General features: G+C 40.2%; 1 protein-coding gene across 5 annotated transcripts in view; it reads right to left on the reverse strand.

The window, feature by feature from the left end:
* Positions 1-1,728: 1,728 nt before the first annotated feature.
* The window catches only part of CAPN7 (calpain 7), a 35,589-nt gene continuing 19,255 nt past the window's right edge, over positions 1,729-18,062 (reverse strand). For 2 of the 5 annotated variants that reach the window (XM_086614298.1, XM_086614297.1), the window contains 9 exons: positions 17,904-18,048; positions 14,873-14,972; positions 13,067-13,202; positions 12,558-12,633; positions 10,061-10,206; positions 9,448-9,510; positions 6,700-6,830; positions 5,377-5,469; positions 1,729-5,294 (listed from right to left, as the gene is read on the reverse strand). In XM_086614298.1, the coding sequence (XP_086470424.1) occupies positions 5,150-5,294; positions 5,377-5,469; positions 6,700-6,830; positions 9,448-9,510; positions 10,061-10,206; positions 12,558-12,633; positions 13,067-13,202; positions 14,873-14,972; positions 17,904-18,048 (1,035 nt within the window). In that variant the 3' untranslated portion in view covers positions 1,729-5,149. The remainder of the gene's footprint in view (positions 5,295-5,376; positions 5,470-6,699; positions 6,831-9,447; positions 9,511-10,060; positions 10,207-12,557; positions 12,634-13,066; positions 13,203-14,872; positions 14,973-17,903; positions 18,049-18,062) is intronic. The other 3 variants (XM_086614301.1, XM_086614299.1, XM_086614300.1) reach the window with 2 other exon arrangements.

Below are 18,062 nucleotides of genomic sequence, written 5' to 3' on the forward strand. Positions count from 1 at the left end.
CAAGTTTAGTCTTTAAATACCCACTTCCAGTCGAAAACTGCGGCCTGGTGTCACGCTCTTCGTTTTAGCATCTCTTGCAGTATGTGGACAACTGTTACCTCCTGCAGGCTTCCTGAATCCCTGCATTCAGGATTCACTTTTTATTCTGGATCGTGCAAGACCGGAGATTTAGTCAAGTTTTCCAAAATCCCTTCAAATGTGGAAAAGAGGAAGGTATTCCGTTACATAACACCTCTGCACTTAAGGCTGCTGAAATGTGCTATAAGGCTGTGCAGGATTGAGGTAGAAAACCTGTTTTCATGAAAATTAGATTTAACATGCTGTAGCTGTTAAGCTGTAATAGCTTTAAATATATCTACGTTGACATCTTCCAAAGACCTGAAGGCTGAAGTCTTCCATTGGTAGCATTTCCCAGCCCAATAAATGCTTAGGAAAGAAGTTGGTGGTCCCATCTTCTGGTGTGACCAACAGTTGGGGAAAAGTTGGGATTGACAGTATTAAATATGAAGGGAAAAGAAGTACAGAAGTGTCACATTGCATTAAATGTTTTTACTTAAACTTTAGTACTTAAGCTATTGCCTGTGCTGCATGCAGTTAGAAAAACTAGCAGAGGTATTTGTGATTGAGTATCTTATTTTTGCAGACTTGTCAGTCCAACCCCTGTTACACTTCCCTAGATTGTGTGGTTTCTCGGTTGTTTTGTTGTTTTTTTTTTTTTTTGACCTCTCTTGCTATCAAATTTCCTCTCACCTTGCCAGTTCTGACTGGAAACCCAAACTCCCTGCACTTGGGCAAGGAATTAATTTTATGTTCAGCAGGATATAAAAACAGTCGCATGTGCTGCCTTGCATATGTCCTGACTGCGTTCAGCTCCCAGCAGGGTAAAACGGTTGATCAGGAAGTACAAAAGGGTGTGGAAACCACCACACCCTGGCTTTTACACCACACTTCTGCAAGATTTGTTTAAAGATACTACTGCAGCAAGATCTTGCTTGTTCCTTTGGCGACCCCTGGGCTTGGCAGGTAAGTCACCCTCCAAATGTGCAAGCAAAGAGGCAGAACTGCGTGTCTAATAAATTAATGGAAAATTAATTTTATTTTAAACTTCATAAAAGCCATAATTATAAATATGACAAACTTAAAACGAACATACATCGCTATGGAGTACAGGCAAATAATGAGCTTTCTCGAGTTACTTTTCTGTTGGAGCTCTTTCTGCCTTCTGAAGTGTAACATGATGGTAGCTGCCTTCATGGGTATAAAAATAAGACTCTGGTGTATCAAAGTATATGTGATCGCTTCAGCTGCCCTGAAGTGAGAACATATAAAGCAAATACTAACCTAGGAATTCTACTTCTCTTTGGTTTTATCAAACAAGTTAAAGGTTCTTTTTTGAGTAAGTCATGAAAACCTCCACTAAATGTACACAAACTTAATTCTAAATAGCTGGCTGGTCAAACACCGCAGAGCTTGCGTGGTCAAGGGCATGTTTACTGTACAAAACAGCTGCATGTAACTAGGACTGAATCTCAACACTTGTGGGGAAGATGGGATAGAAGCTGTTGATACCACTCACCTATGTACTACCTCTCACTTGAGTCTTTGAGAACTGATGGATTGGATTAACCAAGGACTAACAGGTGTCTTACGAACAAAGTATCTGGGGGATGCGTGTGTCTGAGGTGGTGTCTCACCCTGAGCTATCAGCAGCAGCATTAAGGTAGGATTTAAAAAAATAAATACACAGAAAAGGCTTTGCAGTGCATAAGGAAGGAGAATGTCAAAACTTCTGAAGAGGCTATCTACAGTATACTGATAAAGAAATAAAAATAATTTCTTTGTAGTAGTCTTCCCTTGGTGAATCAAAGAAAGCGTAACTCCTCTTAAAGCCCCTTGCAGCAACCAGATTTCATGTTGTCGTTTATCCCCCCCCATGATGTGCTTCAGAACTGTGCAGTGTGTGACAAACAACTTGGGAGGGCAGGATGCTTGTTAGTATATTTTACGAGGCTTTGTATTTTAATGTTTAAAAGCTTGAATTACACGTTCATAGGCAGAGAAGACTTCAGGGTCAAGAGGAGTATGACCATCTTAACTTGGAAGTAAAGTAACATGAGCGATGTACGTTTGTTACAGTCTGAGCTGCTGTGCAGCTATGTCCATTTTTGCACACACAGGCCTCATTCCTTTCTAAAGGAATATGTTGCTGCGTTATGTTTCCGTGCTTACATCAGCATCTGATCTTCTCTGGCATATGGATCAAAAAACACCAAATGGTATAGGGGAAAGAAAAGCTTAACCTACATTCTGGCCTGAGGCTGTGTTAAACTCTAAACATCAGTTCACTTTCCAATAATTTTTCCAGATTTGTCAGGAAAAAAAAAAAAACGTATTTGACAGAAAATATCAAAGCAAATTATAAGTGGTTAAATGAACACTTTTTTTTCTAAGAAAAAAGCGTAAGGAAATTTTCTTGTGAAATTAATTTGCCACAACCAGGATTTGTGGACTAGAATTTATAAGAATATTTTGTATTTCCTTTTACTCCACTTGAGTGTTCTGTTCTGTACCTGAAGGGAAACGTACAGTGACAGTATTCTAGTAGCCTGTGTAGGTGCAACATCTGAATGGGACTTTCGTTATAAAGGCCATTGCTACTGAGCTTAAATCCTGGGCGTTTATGGGGATAAGCCCAATCCACTGACTCTGTTGTATGTGTAAGAAATGTCAGTGTACCCTGGTGGGGACAGGATCCTTTATCCTTAATGCCTTTGTCTGGCATTAAGAAACTGAGTATATTCTTTCCTTTTAGTTTAGCACAGTATGGAAGCTGAGCCTTACGCTTGTTTCATCTGGAATAAGCTTTGGCACTACACCTTGTGCTAGGGGCAAGGCAAGGGAAAGAAAGAAAAATCCCATTCTGCAGAGTAGAAACCAACTACACGAGAAGAACAGATTTTACTGTAGGCAAGTCTACCAGCATATCTCAAACAGCAGAGGATGTGCAAGAACTTAGCACTGAAAGCTGGCAGTTCTGGCATCTGCCTTTTCTGCTGTCGAAAAGATACTCAGCTGAGACTTCCGACCTACCTCCAACTTCATAGGTGATAAAATATATGCAGGACTCCGCTGCCACTTTGGCTTAGCCTGAGCTAAAACCTAACACAAACTTGTAGGGAAAATGTGAGTTGAATGAAATTTTAATTTTGTAGGGATGCAGCAGTCCTTGGCACACACTCCAAAAGCCCAGATAACCACAAAGAACCTAATCTGTTTTGTGTTCAGCTTGTGCCCATGCTGTTCCCTCCATTGCTTTGTCGCAATAATCATCAGAAATTTCTCTGCAAAAGAAGGTAAGTCACACTGTGACAAACTTGTCACAAATTTCCTAGCCCAGATGGTCTTTAGGAGAACTGCAGTCAGAACGGCAAGTGTTTTCAGTGCCCTTTTAAAGCTAGACATTTGTTAAGCAGCTGTCTGATGAAGGAAATGAAACAAAAGGATCTTGTACGTTCTGGAAGGGGCTAATAGCAGACTTCTACAGGAGTAATTTTAGCCCACCGATATTTCTGATGCTCCTGTAAGCATGTGTGCTCAGTTTCCCCATCACCAAATGGTACCTGTGCTCTAAAATAAAATTTAAATGCTACATTTTTTCTTGGAAAACTGCCAAACCAACCTGAATGGCAAAGAACTTCCTACGGCTGTTTTAAAAACACGTTCTCTCCCAACTGTCATGTAGTGGCATTTTAAGTCTGTCATTTGTAAAAAGATAAAAAATAATGCAGTTTAGGATCAGTGAGGCAGTTAGTATTTAAATTAAAAAGAAAAACTTGGTTATCTTTAATCCTCTTCAGATATACAATGTATATAGATCTTCTGGAGGAAGAGCACAGACAGTAAGCTTCTAAAAAAATCTTATTCTGGACTAATTCCACTTCCGCTGTTTCCTTAAGAACTTTGACTGACCCTGTTCCTGTTGAAGGCACTGGCCAAGTGCTCAATTCATCCACTGGTTTCCATGTAAAAGAAAAAGGTACCTTTTCAAAGAAGATGTTTTGCATAATGGGATCAGCAAGTGCATTTCTTGCAGCTGTGGTTTACTACAGGGAGAGGTTTAAAGGATCCTTCCCCTACAAGCTGAACACTTATAAAAACATCAAGGATAAAACGCGTCTTTGCTGGGATGCTGATGGTGGGTAGTTCTCTACCTCCTCGCACCAGCAAATGAGACTACCTCAGCAGATGACATGGAATCTTACGGGCACCCTTAGATGTAAGCCTTCCACTGCTGCTAAGGGAAGGGTGTGCTGCGCTGCCTGTGCACTACTGCTGGCTAACCTCCCGGTTTTACTGCTGGTCTGGATCAAGCTAGGTCTTCCAGCTAGTAGGAAGAAAGCCATGAAGTACCTTGTGCTGTGATATTATGTATTAAAGTAATATAGATAAGAAATAACACCTCTCAAAGTACAGGTAACACCAGTGGAGCCACTGCTGCTTTTTTTTTTTTTTTTTTTTTTTTTTTTTACAAATAGCTAAAGCAGGAAACTTCCTTGTTCTTTACTCGTATATACATATTCCAGATAAGCTGAGCACGTTAGTCTGGAACACTACATGCTCAGCAGTAGTAAATTTACACTTAGATGCAAGAACTAGTTCAATGCTGAACACATTCAAGGCAGCAGCACAAATATGTAGTAAAAGCTATTTGGTCCTGAGACTGAATAAGCAGAATACACAAGAATATTTTTTTCTTACATGTTTACTTTTAAGAATAAAATCTTAAATCCATATACCCTGTATTTTGGGAGAATTTCCATCTTAGTTTTTGTCTTAACTTACTAGACTTTGATTTGAAGTGTAGAAAATTTGCAATAAATGAGAGTTCTGCCAGTTCATTTGCATATATGCATTTTGACCTGTCAACAAGCCTGTTGAACAGTGCCCACTCTAACACCATAGCAGCAAACCCCACAGCTAACTGTCCTGCCACAATTAACTGGCCAATGGGCGATTCTGTGGTTTTGGCTATAACTTAAGAATGTAGTTTTCTTTTATGCATATGTGTAGTAAGAGTTATTCACCTGTTCTCAGACTGTAGGACAGATCAAAACCACCTCCTTAAGCAGTAACACACAGATCTGTCTCCTCACTGCAGCTGTGATACCTTAAGAGGAGTAGCACTGTTAAAATCTAAGAAAAAAGGACCCTCTTGTTGAGGCAGGAACGTGGTGGGGATAATGTTGTAAACTCCAGCAAATACGTTCTCCACTTCCAAGTAGCAAAATCCACACCTATGACAGAAGAAACTACCTGTTAGAATTAAGATCTGAAGTATGTTTCAAACCTCCAAGACTTCATTAAGTGGCATATTACCTGTAGTCACCACTGCTCTTTTTCTGAAAGCCATAGGAACCAGGATCTCCTACTGTCGAGACTGTGATGAGTTCAAAACCAACGCTGTATTGCCTGCAAGAGATGTGACAGACTGTTACTTTAGTTATTTGGGTCATCAGGATTACCATGAAGAGGGCTATTTATTAAAAACTACACAATGTAACTGGAAGACATCTAGAAGTTTTGTCACATTTGTGACAGAAACGTTAAGTCAAACTTACCATGACATCAGTGGTAATGACATCTTGGAGCAAGATGGAACATGTTTTAGGTTCTCAACTAGACTATATGGAAAATGCCTGCTAGAAGTCTGCCTCTGCCTTTAGGCAGACTTCAAGTAGTTAAACTTGTGGTGACACACTCCTGTGCCACATGGCACGGATCCTGGGGTGTGATCTGATCCCTGTCAGAGGAATCCATGTCAGTGATCTCAGCTGAATTTCTCATGTTGCACTATGTAACTTGGGACAGTTTGTCTACTACCTGTTAACACGTGACAGGCACCGCTGCCCCTGTCATTCAAACTACCCAAATAATCATCTGCAAGCACAGGAAAAAATGCACAAGAAAACCTGCTCACTTGGTGGAACAGTAGAGCCACACCTTTGCACTCACCTCCGTTTCATGAGAAAAGGAGTCTCCTCAAAGAGGGGAGGATGGATAAAGAAGTGCTGCCATTGTGTGTGGCCTGCTGTAGAGCTTTGCACAAGATAAACACTTGACTGCACACCAGGAGACGTTGCTATTTGGAGGCGCTGTATACTGCTAGTTTGAGATTGATCATTAATTTTGCCAAAGGAATTTGACCTGCCCAGGTCTGGTCCATAGGGCACTGACATCCAATACCTCGGACCTGCCAGCAGCAGAGTAAATGCACTTTCAGAGCTGAAGCTACTGCACGGGCCGTTATTTGAGAGCCTGTAAGGGTTTAGTATCCTGCACATTGGCTCTACTACAAAAGAAAAGGAATTATGATCATAATTAGTTTTAAGAGGAAGAAGCTCCTAGTACCTTCTTCCCTTCTGTGCAAGGCCTGGCTCTGCTCAGACACCGAAACTAAAGACAAAGGCGGCTCCTGCTTTCCTTACAGATCAAGGATTTCCTCGGTAGCAAACTTGCAGGTTTAAATCTTTATTGATGGTGAAGTTTGAAACATAAGTAGTGCTAAATCTGAGGCACCTCCCATAGCTTATCTTCTGGATATTCAGGAAGCCTCCCCCCCTGCCCACGGATATCGACAAAGCTTTATCTTTAGCACATAATACTACGTGCTGTGTCGAGGCACGCTTATTCTCTACCAACCTTGGTCCCCGTAGTTCAATTAGTAATGGCCCATTCTTGTCCAGCTGGAATTGATAAATGGGGTTATTTTTGTAGGTGTCTCTGAAATTTCCACATCCTCCAGCACTGTAACCTTTCCACTGTCCATTAACCTGGAAGAAGTCAAGAGTACAGAAAATACTTTATATCTTGAGGATCGGTATTGCTTTTTTATACACACAAACAAGACTAGACGTTCCTCTCACTTTAGAGGTGACTGACTTTAGTAATCCCTCCTGATTTTTAAAGTGCCAGTGACAGACTGTATTAAGTATTCTGAAAGTTTCACTGCAGTCCTCCGCCCACCTCAATCAAAGCCTTGGAGCATTTATAAGTGTACTGTATTTTTCAGCCTAAGTACCAAGTGACTCTTTCTGACTATGACAAATTGCACCTAACAAAGGATCTATATTCCCATCTATCCCATGTCTATGCAGGTTTTTTTTTTGCTCAGACATTCCTCTGTTGTGCTGAATGAGAAACAACAGTAGTACAGGAAGAACAACACTACTTGTGCTGTAACATTTCCTTTTGAAATCACTGCCCCCACCACTGTCCGTTCACCTCTATTCACTCTGAGAACCAGCATTACAGGGACAAGATATCCATAAGGACAGACTCCGCAAGGACAAAGACATACAAGAGGAAAAATGCTGCTCAGACTTTGAGAAACACGCCATCTGTTTGCAAGTTCTCCTGCTAGTCATTAAACTGAAAGGTTAGACTTGTGAGACATGCCAGGCATTCACACAAATTTATAGCTGAGATCCGTTTCTCCTATTACTTCATTGCAGTTTCTATCAAATCAGCAAGGAACAACACTTTTTCTTGTGATTTAATTTCTTATTGTCCAAAACCCTCAAACATGGCAAGTTTGGAAGCAAGGGGGATTTCTTCCCCTGCCATACTGCTACCCAGGAACCTAAAACTGCTGTGTGCTGTTAGCTTTCTAGGCCTTTTCCACCTCCGCTGCACTTAGTTCCAGGAATCCCCTTAGGGCTTGGTGAGCTCCAGAGGTGACCGCTCAACTTTAGCATAAAACATCTAAGAGAACTTGCTTTTACTGGTAAACTGTGAATTAATTATACATGCTTATTTTTAAGTGTGGTGACTGCTAAGCAAGCACCAAATAAGCATAGGCAACTTTTTCTATTTAATCATAAAGACAGAGCTGGCCTTGGATAGACAGAACACACCTTTTATTTGAATACTAGACAGACATCTTCAAATAAATAACAGGAGGCTTCCACATACTTAAATTTCTTTTTAAACATAATACAACGTAAAACAGATATCCTGCCTCAAACAGGATGAGTTTTTGACCTGTTACAGCATTCCACCAAACAAAGTCCAGTTTTTAGCAGCTAAAAAGGACAATGGTTCCTGGAAGAGCCAAGCAAATAATCTTGCTGTTCCCAGGAATCTCTCTAGCCACTTACCGTTCTCCAGAACAGGCCAGCTTCAAGGGGCTGTTGCAGAAATAACAGCTGGTATGAAACACTGTCTGAACTCCAGAGCCTAGCTGCAGGCCAACATGTCCCCCTGACCCCAGAGTAATGTAATCCTTGGCTTCAGGCATGAGCATCCTAGAAAACAGACTGTTCCACTCTGGCTCAAACTAGCCTTGTTTCTCTCTTCCTGAAGAGGTTACTGCTTGGACAGAAGACTTCTGCCTATAGTAGGATTCCTCAAGGTATGCATTGTAGGTACAGAGATTAAAGTTAACAACTGCTGGCTTATTCTTTCTTGAGGATAAAATTGCTAATAGATGAAAATATGTGCAAGTTACATTATCCTGTGAGCTCCTGGCCATATTTATACTTCAGCTGAAGGTATAAGTGCAGCTCACATTGACAGCTGAAATATGAACAGCAGCTAGCCTCAGAACTGCCTGGGCTTCTTAACTGCAGTCAAGTTTTTTGCTCTTGCGTCTGCTGCTGTACTCTCATGGAGCATTTTTACGTGAAATGTACCATGGGTATATTCCCTTGATCCTGTTGTTAGGGAGCATGAGTGCTTATCCCAATGATTACAGACCTTTGAGATGTCTTAGCAAAATTTAGGAACAATAATGCATTGTGATATTACCATCCTAAGTCCATTTGTCAGAGTCTTGCTACTGGTGCCTTTAGTTTGCCATTGCTGATTTTGTTGGGTCACGCCAAGAGGTTTTTTTTCCCCCAAGAAAATCATGCAATTCTCTCAAGGGAAAAGGAGCAACGCTTTTGCAGGGTTTTTACTCTGCAGTAGTACTAGCACAATCTGATCTCTGCAGAGCAATTACGTATTAGGGTACAGGTTGCTCTTCTAAAGGCCAGTCCATCCTACAAAGGCTTTACAGTGTATATGGAACGGTACAGCTATAACAGCACACTCTGCCGTGAAGATGGAACTTGCACACCAAATGCCCATGAAAGCTAAGCCGCTGTCCATACAGAGCGGTGTGAACCAAGTGAGCCAGCCCAAGGGCTTTTAGGTTGGCACAAATTATGCTAACAGTGCAGCTAATTGTTTGGTAAAGTGTATCTAGCTTGAGTACAGGATTGGTCTTGTGCTAATGACGCTTAGATTAAACTTTAGGTAAGAAGTTTCATTTGTTACATGATGACATAAGCTGACATTTTTGAGCAGCAGTATAAAAATCTATTTAAAAACCTTGTACACCTCAAATACGGAAAAGCCAAACCAGAATTACTATCCACTGACCCATAAAAGAAAATATTTCTTTACCCGTTTGGAAATGGTGTAAGGCGTAGGAATCTTCGAAAAGGTGAACTTGCACAAGGAATACACCTGTGTTGCAAAAGAAGCAGCTGGTCACACACTCATCTTGCACTTTTCATAGGAAATCATGGCTTTTTTAAAAAAAAGCAGAATTGCCTATACATAATTTTTAGATACTTTTTAACTACATGCCTGTATTACTCAGACGACCTCATCAAACTCAAAATCCAGAATAGAGCTGGGACTAACTAGACTTAGTTCTGTTAGTTTTTATCAAAATAGAAACAATCTGCATTTTACTTTTTTCAGTGACAAAGACATCTAGCATTGATCTCTTGCCTATACACAGATACTAATTTTTTATTCTAGGAAATAAAAGTGTTTTTCAGCTGATTTCATTACTAAAATTTTATTACTAAAACCACGCACACTATATTGTCTTAACTACAACGCAGAACACTATCAAGCACTTCATCCAGTGGTTCTGCTCCATCATTCATAGCCTCCCTCCCCAAAATAACATTATTGATCCAGAAGTACCATTGTTTATCAAACTTGCAAATAAAGGACATGTTATAGTTTAATTGTTTACATGCATTATGAAATCAACACTACATACCCTAATGGTGTAATGGATAGTGTTTTGTTTCTCGTACTGGGACACCACTAAGGTAAAGGTATGGGAACCTGGAGAGGTCAGTTTTATCTTGGTCAGATAATGAGGACTGTTGATCCGAATACCATCAATATACGGAGGAGGATCAGCTGAAAAAGAAAAGGATGAACACTTTTCCCAGATCAAAAAAGTCCCCCAGCTTAGTAAACTTCTTAGCCATTTTACATCAGTGAATTTTGCCAGGAAAGTCAGACTGTTGGTACCAAGGTTAGACTGTAGGCAGACTTGAGCACTCTCAAAAGAATAGAGCCTCAAGATTTGCCCATAAAAAGGACAGATAATCTCTAAAAGCAACTATTCTTTTCAGGAGAGGTACATCACACATGACAGGACACAAATTCTGCACCTGAAAGTACAGCTCAAGTCCCATGACTTGCAAGTACTGCTTATTTGTCTCCCACCAATGTTACTATTCAAAGGAGACCTACTGTGATTACGTTGAAATTTAAAGAGAAAAATAAGGAAAGTTTGAGCACTCTTCAAAAATCTGAGGACTCTGTCCTTTCTCCATTGGCTGGACAGTTCCAGAATGCAAGCTGCCAATATCTTTGGCCATTGGATAAACATGACTTCAAAACATTTCAAGTCATTTCTTTAACTGACACATGCTCTGCTTCTCTCTCCAAATCCTTGTGATTATTACACAGATATAGTTGCATCCTAGTACCAATACACGAGGCACATATTATCAACATCCCAAATATTTGCTTTTAAAATTAGACAATGTAATTTGTTATTTGGCCTCTAATTGGTTCTTTCTAGACTTCTTTTAATTTCAGGGAAGCAGGAACGAGTCCAGCCAATTATTTCAATAAGCCTAGGATGAGGTTCTTTTATTTTCTTCCACAAAGCAACATGGGAGAGGGGAAAGGATTAATATAAAACAATGAGAAGCTTAGGAATGGGAAATCCTGGCTTCCCCGCCAAAGGATTAACCTGCTTTGTACTGATCTTATTTTAACAGATGGTAAAAATAATTCTGCAGCTTGACCAATCTATTTCCATGAAAGGTTTCAAATGCATTTGAGCTCGTGAGATTAAAGTTTATAAAAGAGTTTGGGTAGTGAGACAAAACATATGAATCATCCAGTTCTTGCTCATGGTCTTGCTGAAAGACTGTCTCTTCCAAGCACAACCAAACAATTCCCTCCACTATACTAATGTGTTTGGTTTGCCCACTTAAGAACAGTTTCAGTAAGACACGTGTAAAATAAGCACTGCTACAAGTACTAGTAACACCAGAAGCATGTCTTGGGCTGTAGGAAGCAGCAGATGCTTTATCAAGATCAGCTCTTGCAAAAACAGATGACGATTTGGTCAGGTCTCAACAGATGCTTTCCACAGAAAGACAGCTTGGATTCTATGGGAATTGGTTGGCAGAGTTCACTGAATAAGACCAGAGATGAACAATGCAACCCTTACCAGCTGTTCCAATAGAAAAAAAAAAATCCCACCACAAATTTCACTCTTTGTAGAAGAGCTTTAAAAGCTACTCTAACTGTTGCTATTACCTGTTGCATGAGCAGCTATCTGAATGCAACCCTGGTTCTATAAAGGGGTTCCTTATCTGTAAAAGCAACAGGCCAAATCCTACCTGGCCTAGGATGCACCTTCACTGAATTCTTCCAAGGAATATTTTTTACACTGAGACCTCTAACTTGATGTAAAGAATAAATAAAATTATGACATTATTAGCTCTACCTTAAAGTTGCGGTCTACTCTATCCATTCAGCCTGGGCATTACCTTTACTTCCTGCGTCTCAACCTGTGTTTCAGATCTGTTACCTGTCTTGAAATAAAACATGCATGGCTTTTTCGCAGCTACAACAAAGCTCGAAAAGCCAAGCCCCTTCTTCTCAAGGTGAGTAGAATCTGACCTATAATGACCAAGAGTAATACTCTGATAAAATTTGAACATCTAAATATTTTTCTTAAGCATTCCATACTTCATACCTCAAAATACATTGAAATGCTCAGCTCTACCTCATGAGCTTGCTTAGGTACTTTACTAAGCCAATTTCATAGAACAATTAACCTTGATTATTTTCATGTAGGGGAAGCCGTAAACCTTTAAATGATTTCACAAACGTGGGAAATAATTATGCTATCAGATAAACAGAAGCACAACATCTGTTCCCTCTAAGCATTAACTACTGTCACTGCAATACAAGCAGAATAATAAAGAAAATGCTATGCCAAAATAAGTGTCAGCAGGACTACGTAGACCTCTTAGCGTGTTTCCAACACGTACAGCTCGGTTTATTCTTTCACTGATGTTAGAGGTAGTCAAACAGGGCTAAACAACAATTTCAGAAGAGTGACCTCTTAAGAGTGAAGCATCTAGTTTTAAAGCAAACAGTGCCTTTCCTCTCCAAAAATATCCTTTGCAATTCTTCATGTATTTCTAATATCCTCTTCTCAACAATTAAGGTACACTAACCTGGATAGTAAACTTTTTTGCCATCAGTCTTGTATACGACCATTGTAATGAATTCCCGATTGTGTGCAAAGTCATCCTATAAAAAACACAAATCGAGTAGTGTCGTTCACTTCTGCGGAATGTAACGAATGCCCTAAGCAGAATCAAGTACGCGTTCTATCATCCCCTTCGATCACCACGTGGTATGATCTGGTATTTGTATTTACTAAGATACCTGAAACAAACACACTGCCACTAATTTCATTTACAACAGTTCTGAGTTACTTCATTACCTTTATGGTGGAGAATATAATTAATCATCTCACTCAGTTTTTACTCTGGGTCTATTTCAACAATTGTGTATATGATTTTGCATATCTGCTGAAGTTAAAATTTATACGTATACATAGGTGTACATACTTGAACATGAAAATATAAGCAGTAATATACGAATAACATAGAAAGCTATTTAAAGATTTACAGAAGATGTTATAGAACTCGTAGCAAATGTAAGAAAAAGAAGCCAGCACCTTGTCTGTGATGTGCCTGCTAAGCAGAACCCAGACGGCAGCACCACCCTGTGGGCACTGGACCTCCAGCTTGTACTGAGGATTATTAGCCAGGCTGTAGGCATCCTTCACTGGACCTTGCTTTGCATCCCAAGTACTGAAAGTAATACGGACACGTTATTAGATGAGTAAGACACTAGTTTGTGCTTTATAAAAACTAACTCCAAATCCTACATGTGTACAGAGCTATCCATTACCAGTAAAAAAGTTACTGAAGGCTAATTTTCTGCAGGAATCTATGACAGTGGTTACATAATGCATTAGTGTCCAAAGCATTATCTTACAATTTTGTTTTATAAATGACTTTACAAGTGTGATAACGGAAAACACTAAATACAAAGAGATTGGCTGTTCAGTGTGGTGATTGCAGCCACACAAAGCACAGAAAAGCTGCACCCTTCAGAGAGCCCAGGCTAGCCAATTATTGTAATGATTGCACACACCATGCTTAAAACTAAGGGAAAAATACCCATGCCTTAGTGTTACAAAGGCTGCATATGTAAGCTACAGTGAGTTCCAAAAGTTTGCCAAATTTTTTCCTCCAATTTTTATTCACATAATTTTTCTTTTAAAACTTGATCTCTTTTACATTTATAAGACTGTTTGCATGAAGCGTTAAAAAAAAAAAAAATCTTTGAGGTACTCTACTGCAAAACCTGCCTGCTGCCTCATGAACTGTCTAGGCAAGGAAAATAAGGTATGAAAAACCAAAAAGTTCTGATGACTGAATGCAAAGCATGACACACTGGGAGCAGAAGTAGATAAAACTAACTGTAAGTCCCACTGACTCTCCCACACTTTTAAAACTGAACAGCACGTGTGGACGATGCATTATCAACTAAGCTTCAAATTATCACCATTGTTACTCCACTTTGTATGGCAACTGCCACTGTGCTAGGCATTTCCCTACACAGAGGTACGACAATCACTAATAATACAAGGACAGGCAGACTATGAGCTTTGAGATTAGCATGCACATTATCTTCTCTTGCTACATCACCACAGTGTATTTTAGAATTAATTCGAACACAAAGATGGAAGGGGCCTTTGCAGATAAACTCAGCAGCTGTACTAGGGATGAAGGAGCTTGTGCAGAGCTAACATACGCAGAAACAGTGTGGAAGCAGTGGCAAAGTGCAATATAGTGGAGTAGAAAAAAAAAAATAGAGAAACTCTTGCTTTCAGGAACTGAGACACACACTTATCCTTGAACTGGGTGACAAAGAGACTCAATGTGACGGATACTAGGTAGGAGACAGGTATCATGTTAAAAAAAAAAGCAGTCAAGGAAGATTACTTAAGATAACTATGACTGGTGAAAAACAGAGTAGTTAAACTACTCTTAACATCAGCGAACACACCCTATAAAAACAACATGCACTGCACAAATGACTTGCAGCTGCCCAGGAAAATGAATTCCAAATAAAAGTTAGGTCACTTGAGCACTGTCTGGTTACTGCTTCAAGACAGACTGCACAAAAATCTGACTTCCATTCAGACAGACAGATGTGGGACTGAGGTCAGAATCTGGTTACACAACCTTGGGTCCACAGGAACATCACAAAAGTCACTGGAGTTTCAATGATGTTACAGAAGTAGTCAAAAACAAAGCCTGGGCTGAGAATTTAGAAGTGTAAAGTCAGGCTCAAGAGAGCATCGCTGGAGCCCAACCTCTTCAGCTGCAAATAGGAAGAATGGAAGGAAGGAAGCACCACATCAGAACATTTAGTCAGGTATTGACACAGAAGTTTTCTCTCTTGGACCAACCTGTGAATACACGTAGATTCTTTAAAGAGACTTGGGTTCCAACTCAAATAAATAACATCATAGTACTGGCAGAGGTCCTCCCAGGCAATCCAGAAAATGCCTGAAGAAGAAATGCTGTTACTGTTTCCTTACCAGACACTTTGATTTTACTTGTTTTTCAAAAGTCTCTTTCCAGGCAAATGATATAGCTTATATAAACCAACATTTCTGTAAAACTTAGTAGTAACGTCTGCATTGCCCAAATTTCTAAATTTAAACTTCACCCCCAAAACAAACAAGTTAAACTAAGAAAAACAAGTTAGTCTGTGCTTATCATCAGGGACTTTCTGAAGCTGTCAAGATGCTTTCTATTCTCAACCACTAAGCAGAAGGCATTAGAATACCTGTTGTATTGAAAGAGAACTCATTAAATAATTGACCTGCCTTCCCATTTCCTAGGTTTCTCAATAAATAAATAAAAAATTACACAGTCAAACAGGTTTCTCCAGTTCAACAACCTACTTCAGTAGTCATCCAGCGTAATCAAGTATTCAGTCAACATGTGAGCACGTTTGAATGTACTTCTAAGGCACTTCATCATATATCCACGTGACTTGCTTAGTACCCTGAACTGCATCATCTTTACAACATTCTCATGCATTTATTCTCATTTTCTATAACTCCCTTAATTGCAACTCCAGCCAACAACAATGCCTGCAAGCTGACAGATTCGTGATGAAATGAACTCTCAAAAAGGTAACAGCCTTACAATTCAAGTCTCTGACATACACAGTTGCAGATCTTGCAGTACTTAAACAGCCAGAATAGCTACACACTTAGGCAACAAGACCAGAATGCAAATCCAGTCAGAAGAAACAACTCCCTTAAAAAATTATCAACGTAATTCTATATAAATTTTAACTGCTTGATGTTACCAATATAAATTCCTTACTAAATGAATTGGTAAATAAATAACAAGCTAATCTGATAACTGTCACAAAGGCAGGGCTGCTATTATATTTAAATGAAAAGTTTTCCTTAGGCATTTGCAGAGGGCTTATCCTTAAATGCTATCATTTAATTGTTTTGGATGCATACTGTTATCAAAATAGTACTGAGCAAAAGGGCCCCCTCACAGAGATACAGAGACAACACCTAGGATATTGTAAGAAGAGCAGACATCTCTTTCTGAATGTAAAACACAGCTTCTGCGGAATTTCTGAACTGTCAGCAGCCTGCCCTTCCGCCAGCAAACCCACACTGACTTTCCAGATGTTACACTCTGCTGCTCCCTAGGGAAGATGGGACAGGACAATCACTCCAAGCGGCTTCTCTGGACAGTGACATAGTAGTGCCATTGTCTCAAAGATGGATCTCAAACTACTGTAGCTAGAAATAGAAAGTATGTAAAGGTTTGTTTACAGATACATTAATGTAATGCAAGGGAAAAAACCCTCCACTTACCTCCACTGCATAACCTCAAATATAGGCAAGACAAATTTAAGTACTGATTACAGTAAGCACGTTGATACATATTTGCAAACATTAGAGGAAAAAAAAACCCACAAAAAGTCTGTTTACATATTAAAAAGCAGCATTATACAGCTTACTGTCAGAATGTTATCTTTGCACTGAACTCCCCTACACTGGATACTGAGACAGCAGCGCTGAAGCAAAGAGGTGACTTCTCGTCAATGAATTTGAGATATGTTAAACAGTCCAGATTATAGAATCATAGAATGGTTTGGGTTGGAAGGGACCTTAAAGATCATCTAGTTCTAATCCCCTTGCCATGGGCAGGGAGATGGGCAGATGCTCCTGGAAACTATGCTAAGGTGCATGGAAAATAAAGAGGTGATTGGTGACAGCTTACATGGCTTCGCTAAGGGCAATCGTGCCTGACAAATTTGGTGGCCTTCTACAGTGGGGTTACAGCACTGGTGGATAAGGGAAGAGCAACTGACGTTGGTTGCTTTGTCACTTGGAGAAGGAAGTTATCATCAACATATTCCAGGAACCTCCTGGATTGATTATGCCCTGCTGTGTTTTCTCTCCAACAGATATCGGGGTGGCTGAAGTCCCCCATGAGGAGCAGGGCTCGTGAACGTGAGTCTGCTCCTATCTATCAGTAGACAGTCTACAGACTGTCTCATCTGCTCTGTCTTCCTGGTCAGGCAGCCTGTAGCAGTCCCCTGCTATAACGTTGCCTGTCCCTGCCCTACCTTTAATCTTGACCCATAAACTCTCAGTCAGCTCCTCATCCATCCCCAGGTGGAACTCCATGCACTCCAGCTGGTCTTTCACAGAGGGTGACGCCTCCTCCTCATTTTCCCTGCCTGTCATTCCTAAGGAGCCTGTATCCTTCCATTCCAACATTCCAGTCATAGGATTCATCCCACCATGTCTCTGTGACGCCAGTAAGATCATAGCCCTACAGGCACGCACACACCTCTAACTCCTCTTGTTTATGCCCATGCTACGGGCGTTTGCATAGAAGCATTTAAGTTGAGCCCCTGATGAAGCTGACTTACTGGCTGGAGTGGCTGGAATTTCTTTCTGCTGCTCTTCAGGTGCTCTCAGCTTGTCTTGGGCAAGCCTAGTGTTATTCCCCTCCCCCTTCAAGTCTAGTTTAAAGCCCTGTCAAAGAGCCCTGCTAGCTCATGAGCAAAGACCCTCTTCCCTCTTTGAGAAAGGTGAATCCCATCCGGTGCCAGCAAGCCTGGTGCCATGCAGGCCATCTCATTATTGAAAAAGCCAAAATTTTGGCAGTGGCACCGGTCACAGAGCCATGTACTAATAGACTGGGAGCATCTGTTTCTACCAATGTCGCTCCCTGTAACTGGAAGGAGAGAGGAAAAAATAACTCCAGACAAACCTGAAATGACAGTTTTAAATACACAAATACTTCCTAAAGTTTGAGGCTATTTAGTTTCTAATATTGGTTTTACTCTCCCTTTCCTTGTGCTTAAGCATTTCTTTCCACCTTCCTGCAAAGATACACCACAAACATGTACATTATCTGAAAAGATAGTGACTTTTTAAGCCTTATTACCATTGTCTATTTTCTGAGCTGTTCTGGGATCGAAGTTCAAGTATTTTTGTAAATCTGGAGTCCAATTTCTTGTGTCGTTTTCACTGTATCGTCCTTTCCAACGTAAGTGGCTCCAGGGATTTTTCAACTGAAGAAATCGAAGTCCCTAAAGAAATAAAA

This window comes from Tauraco erythrolophus, chromosome 7 (genome assembly GCF_009769465.1).
Source record: "Tauraco erythrolophus isolate bTauEry1 chromosome 7, bTauEry1.pri, whole genome shotgun sequence".
Classification (NCBI taxonomy): Eukaryota; Metazoa; Chordata; class Aves; order Musophagiformes; family Musophagidae; genus Tauraco; species Tauraco erythrolophus.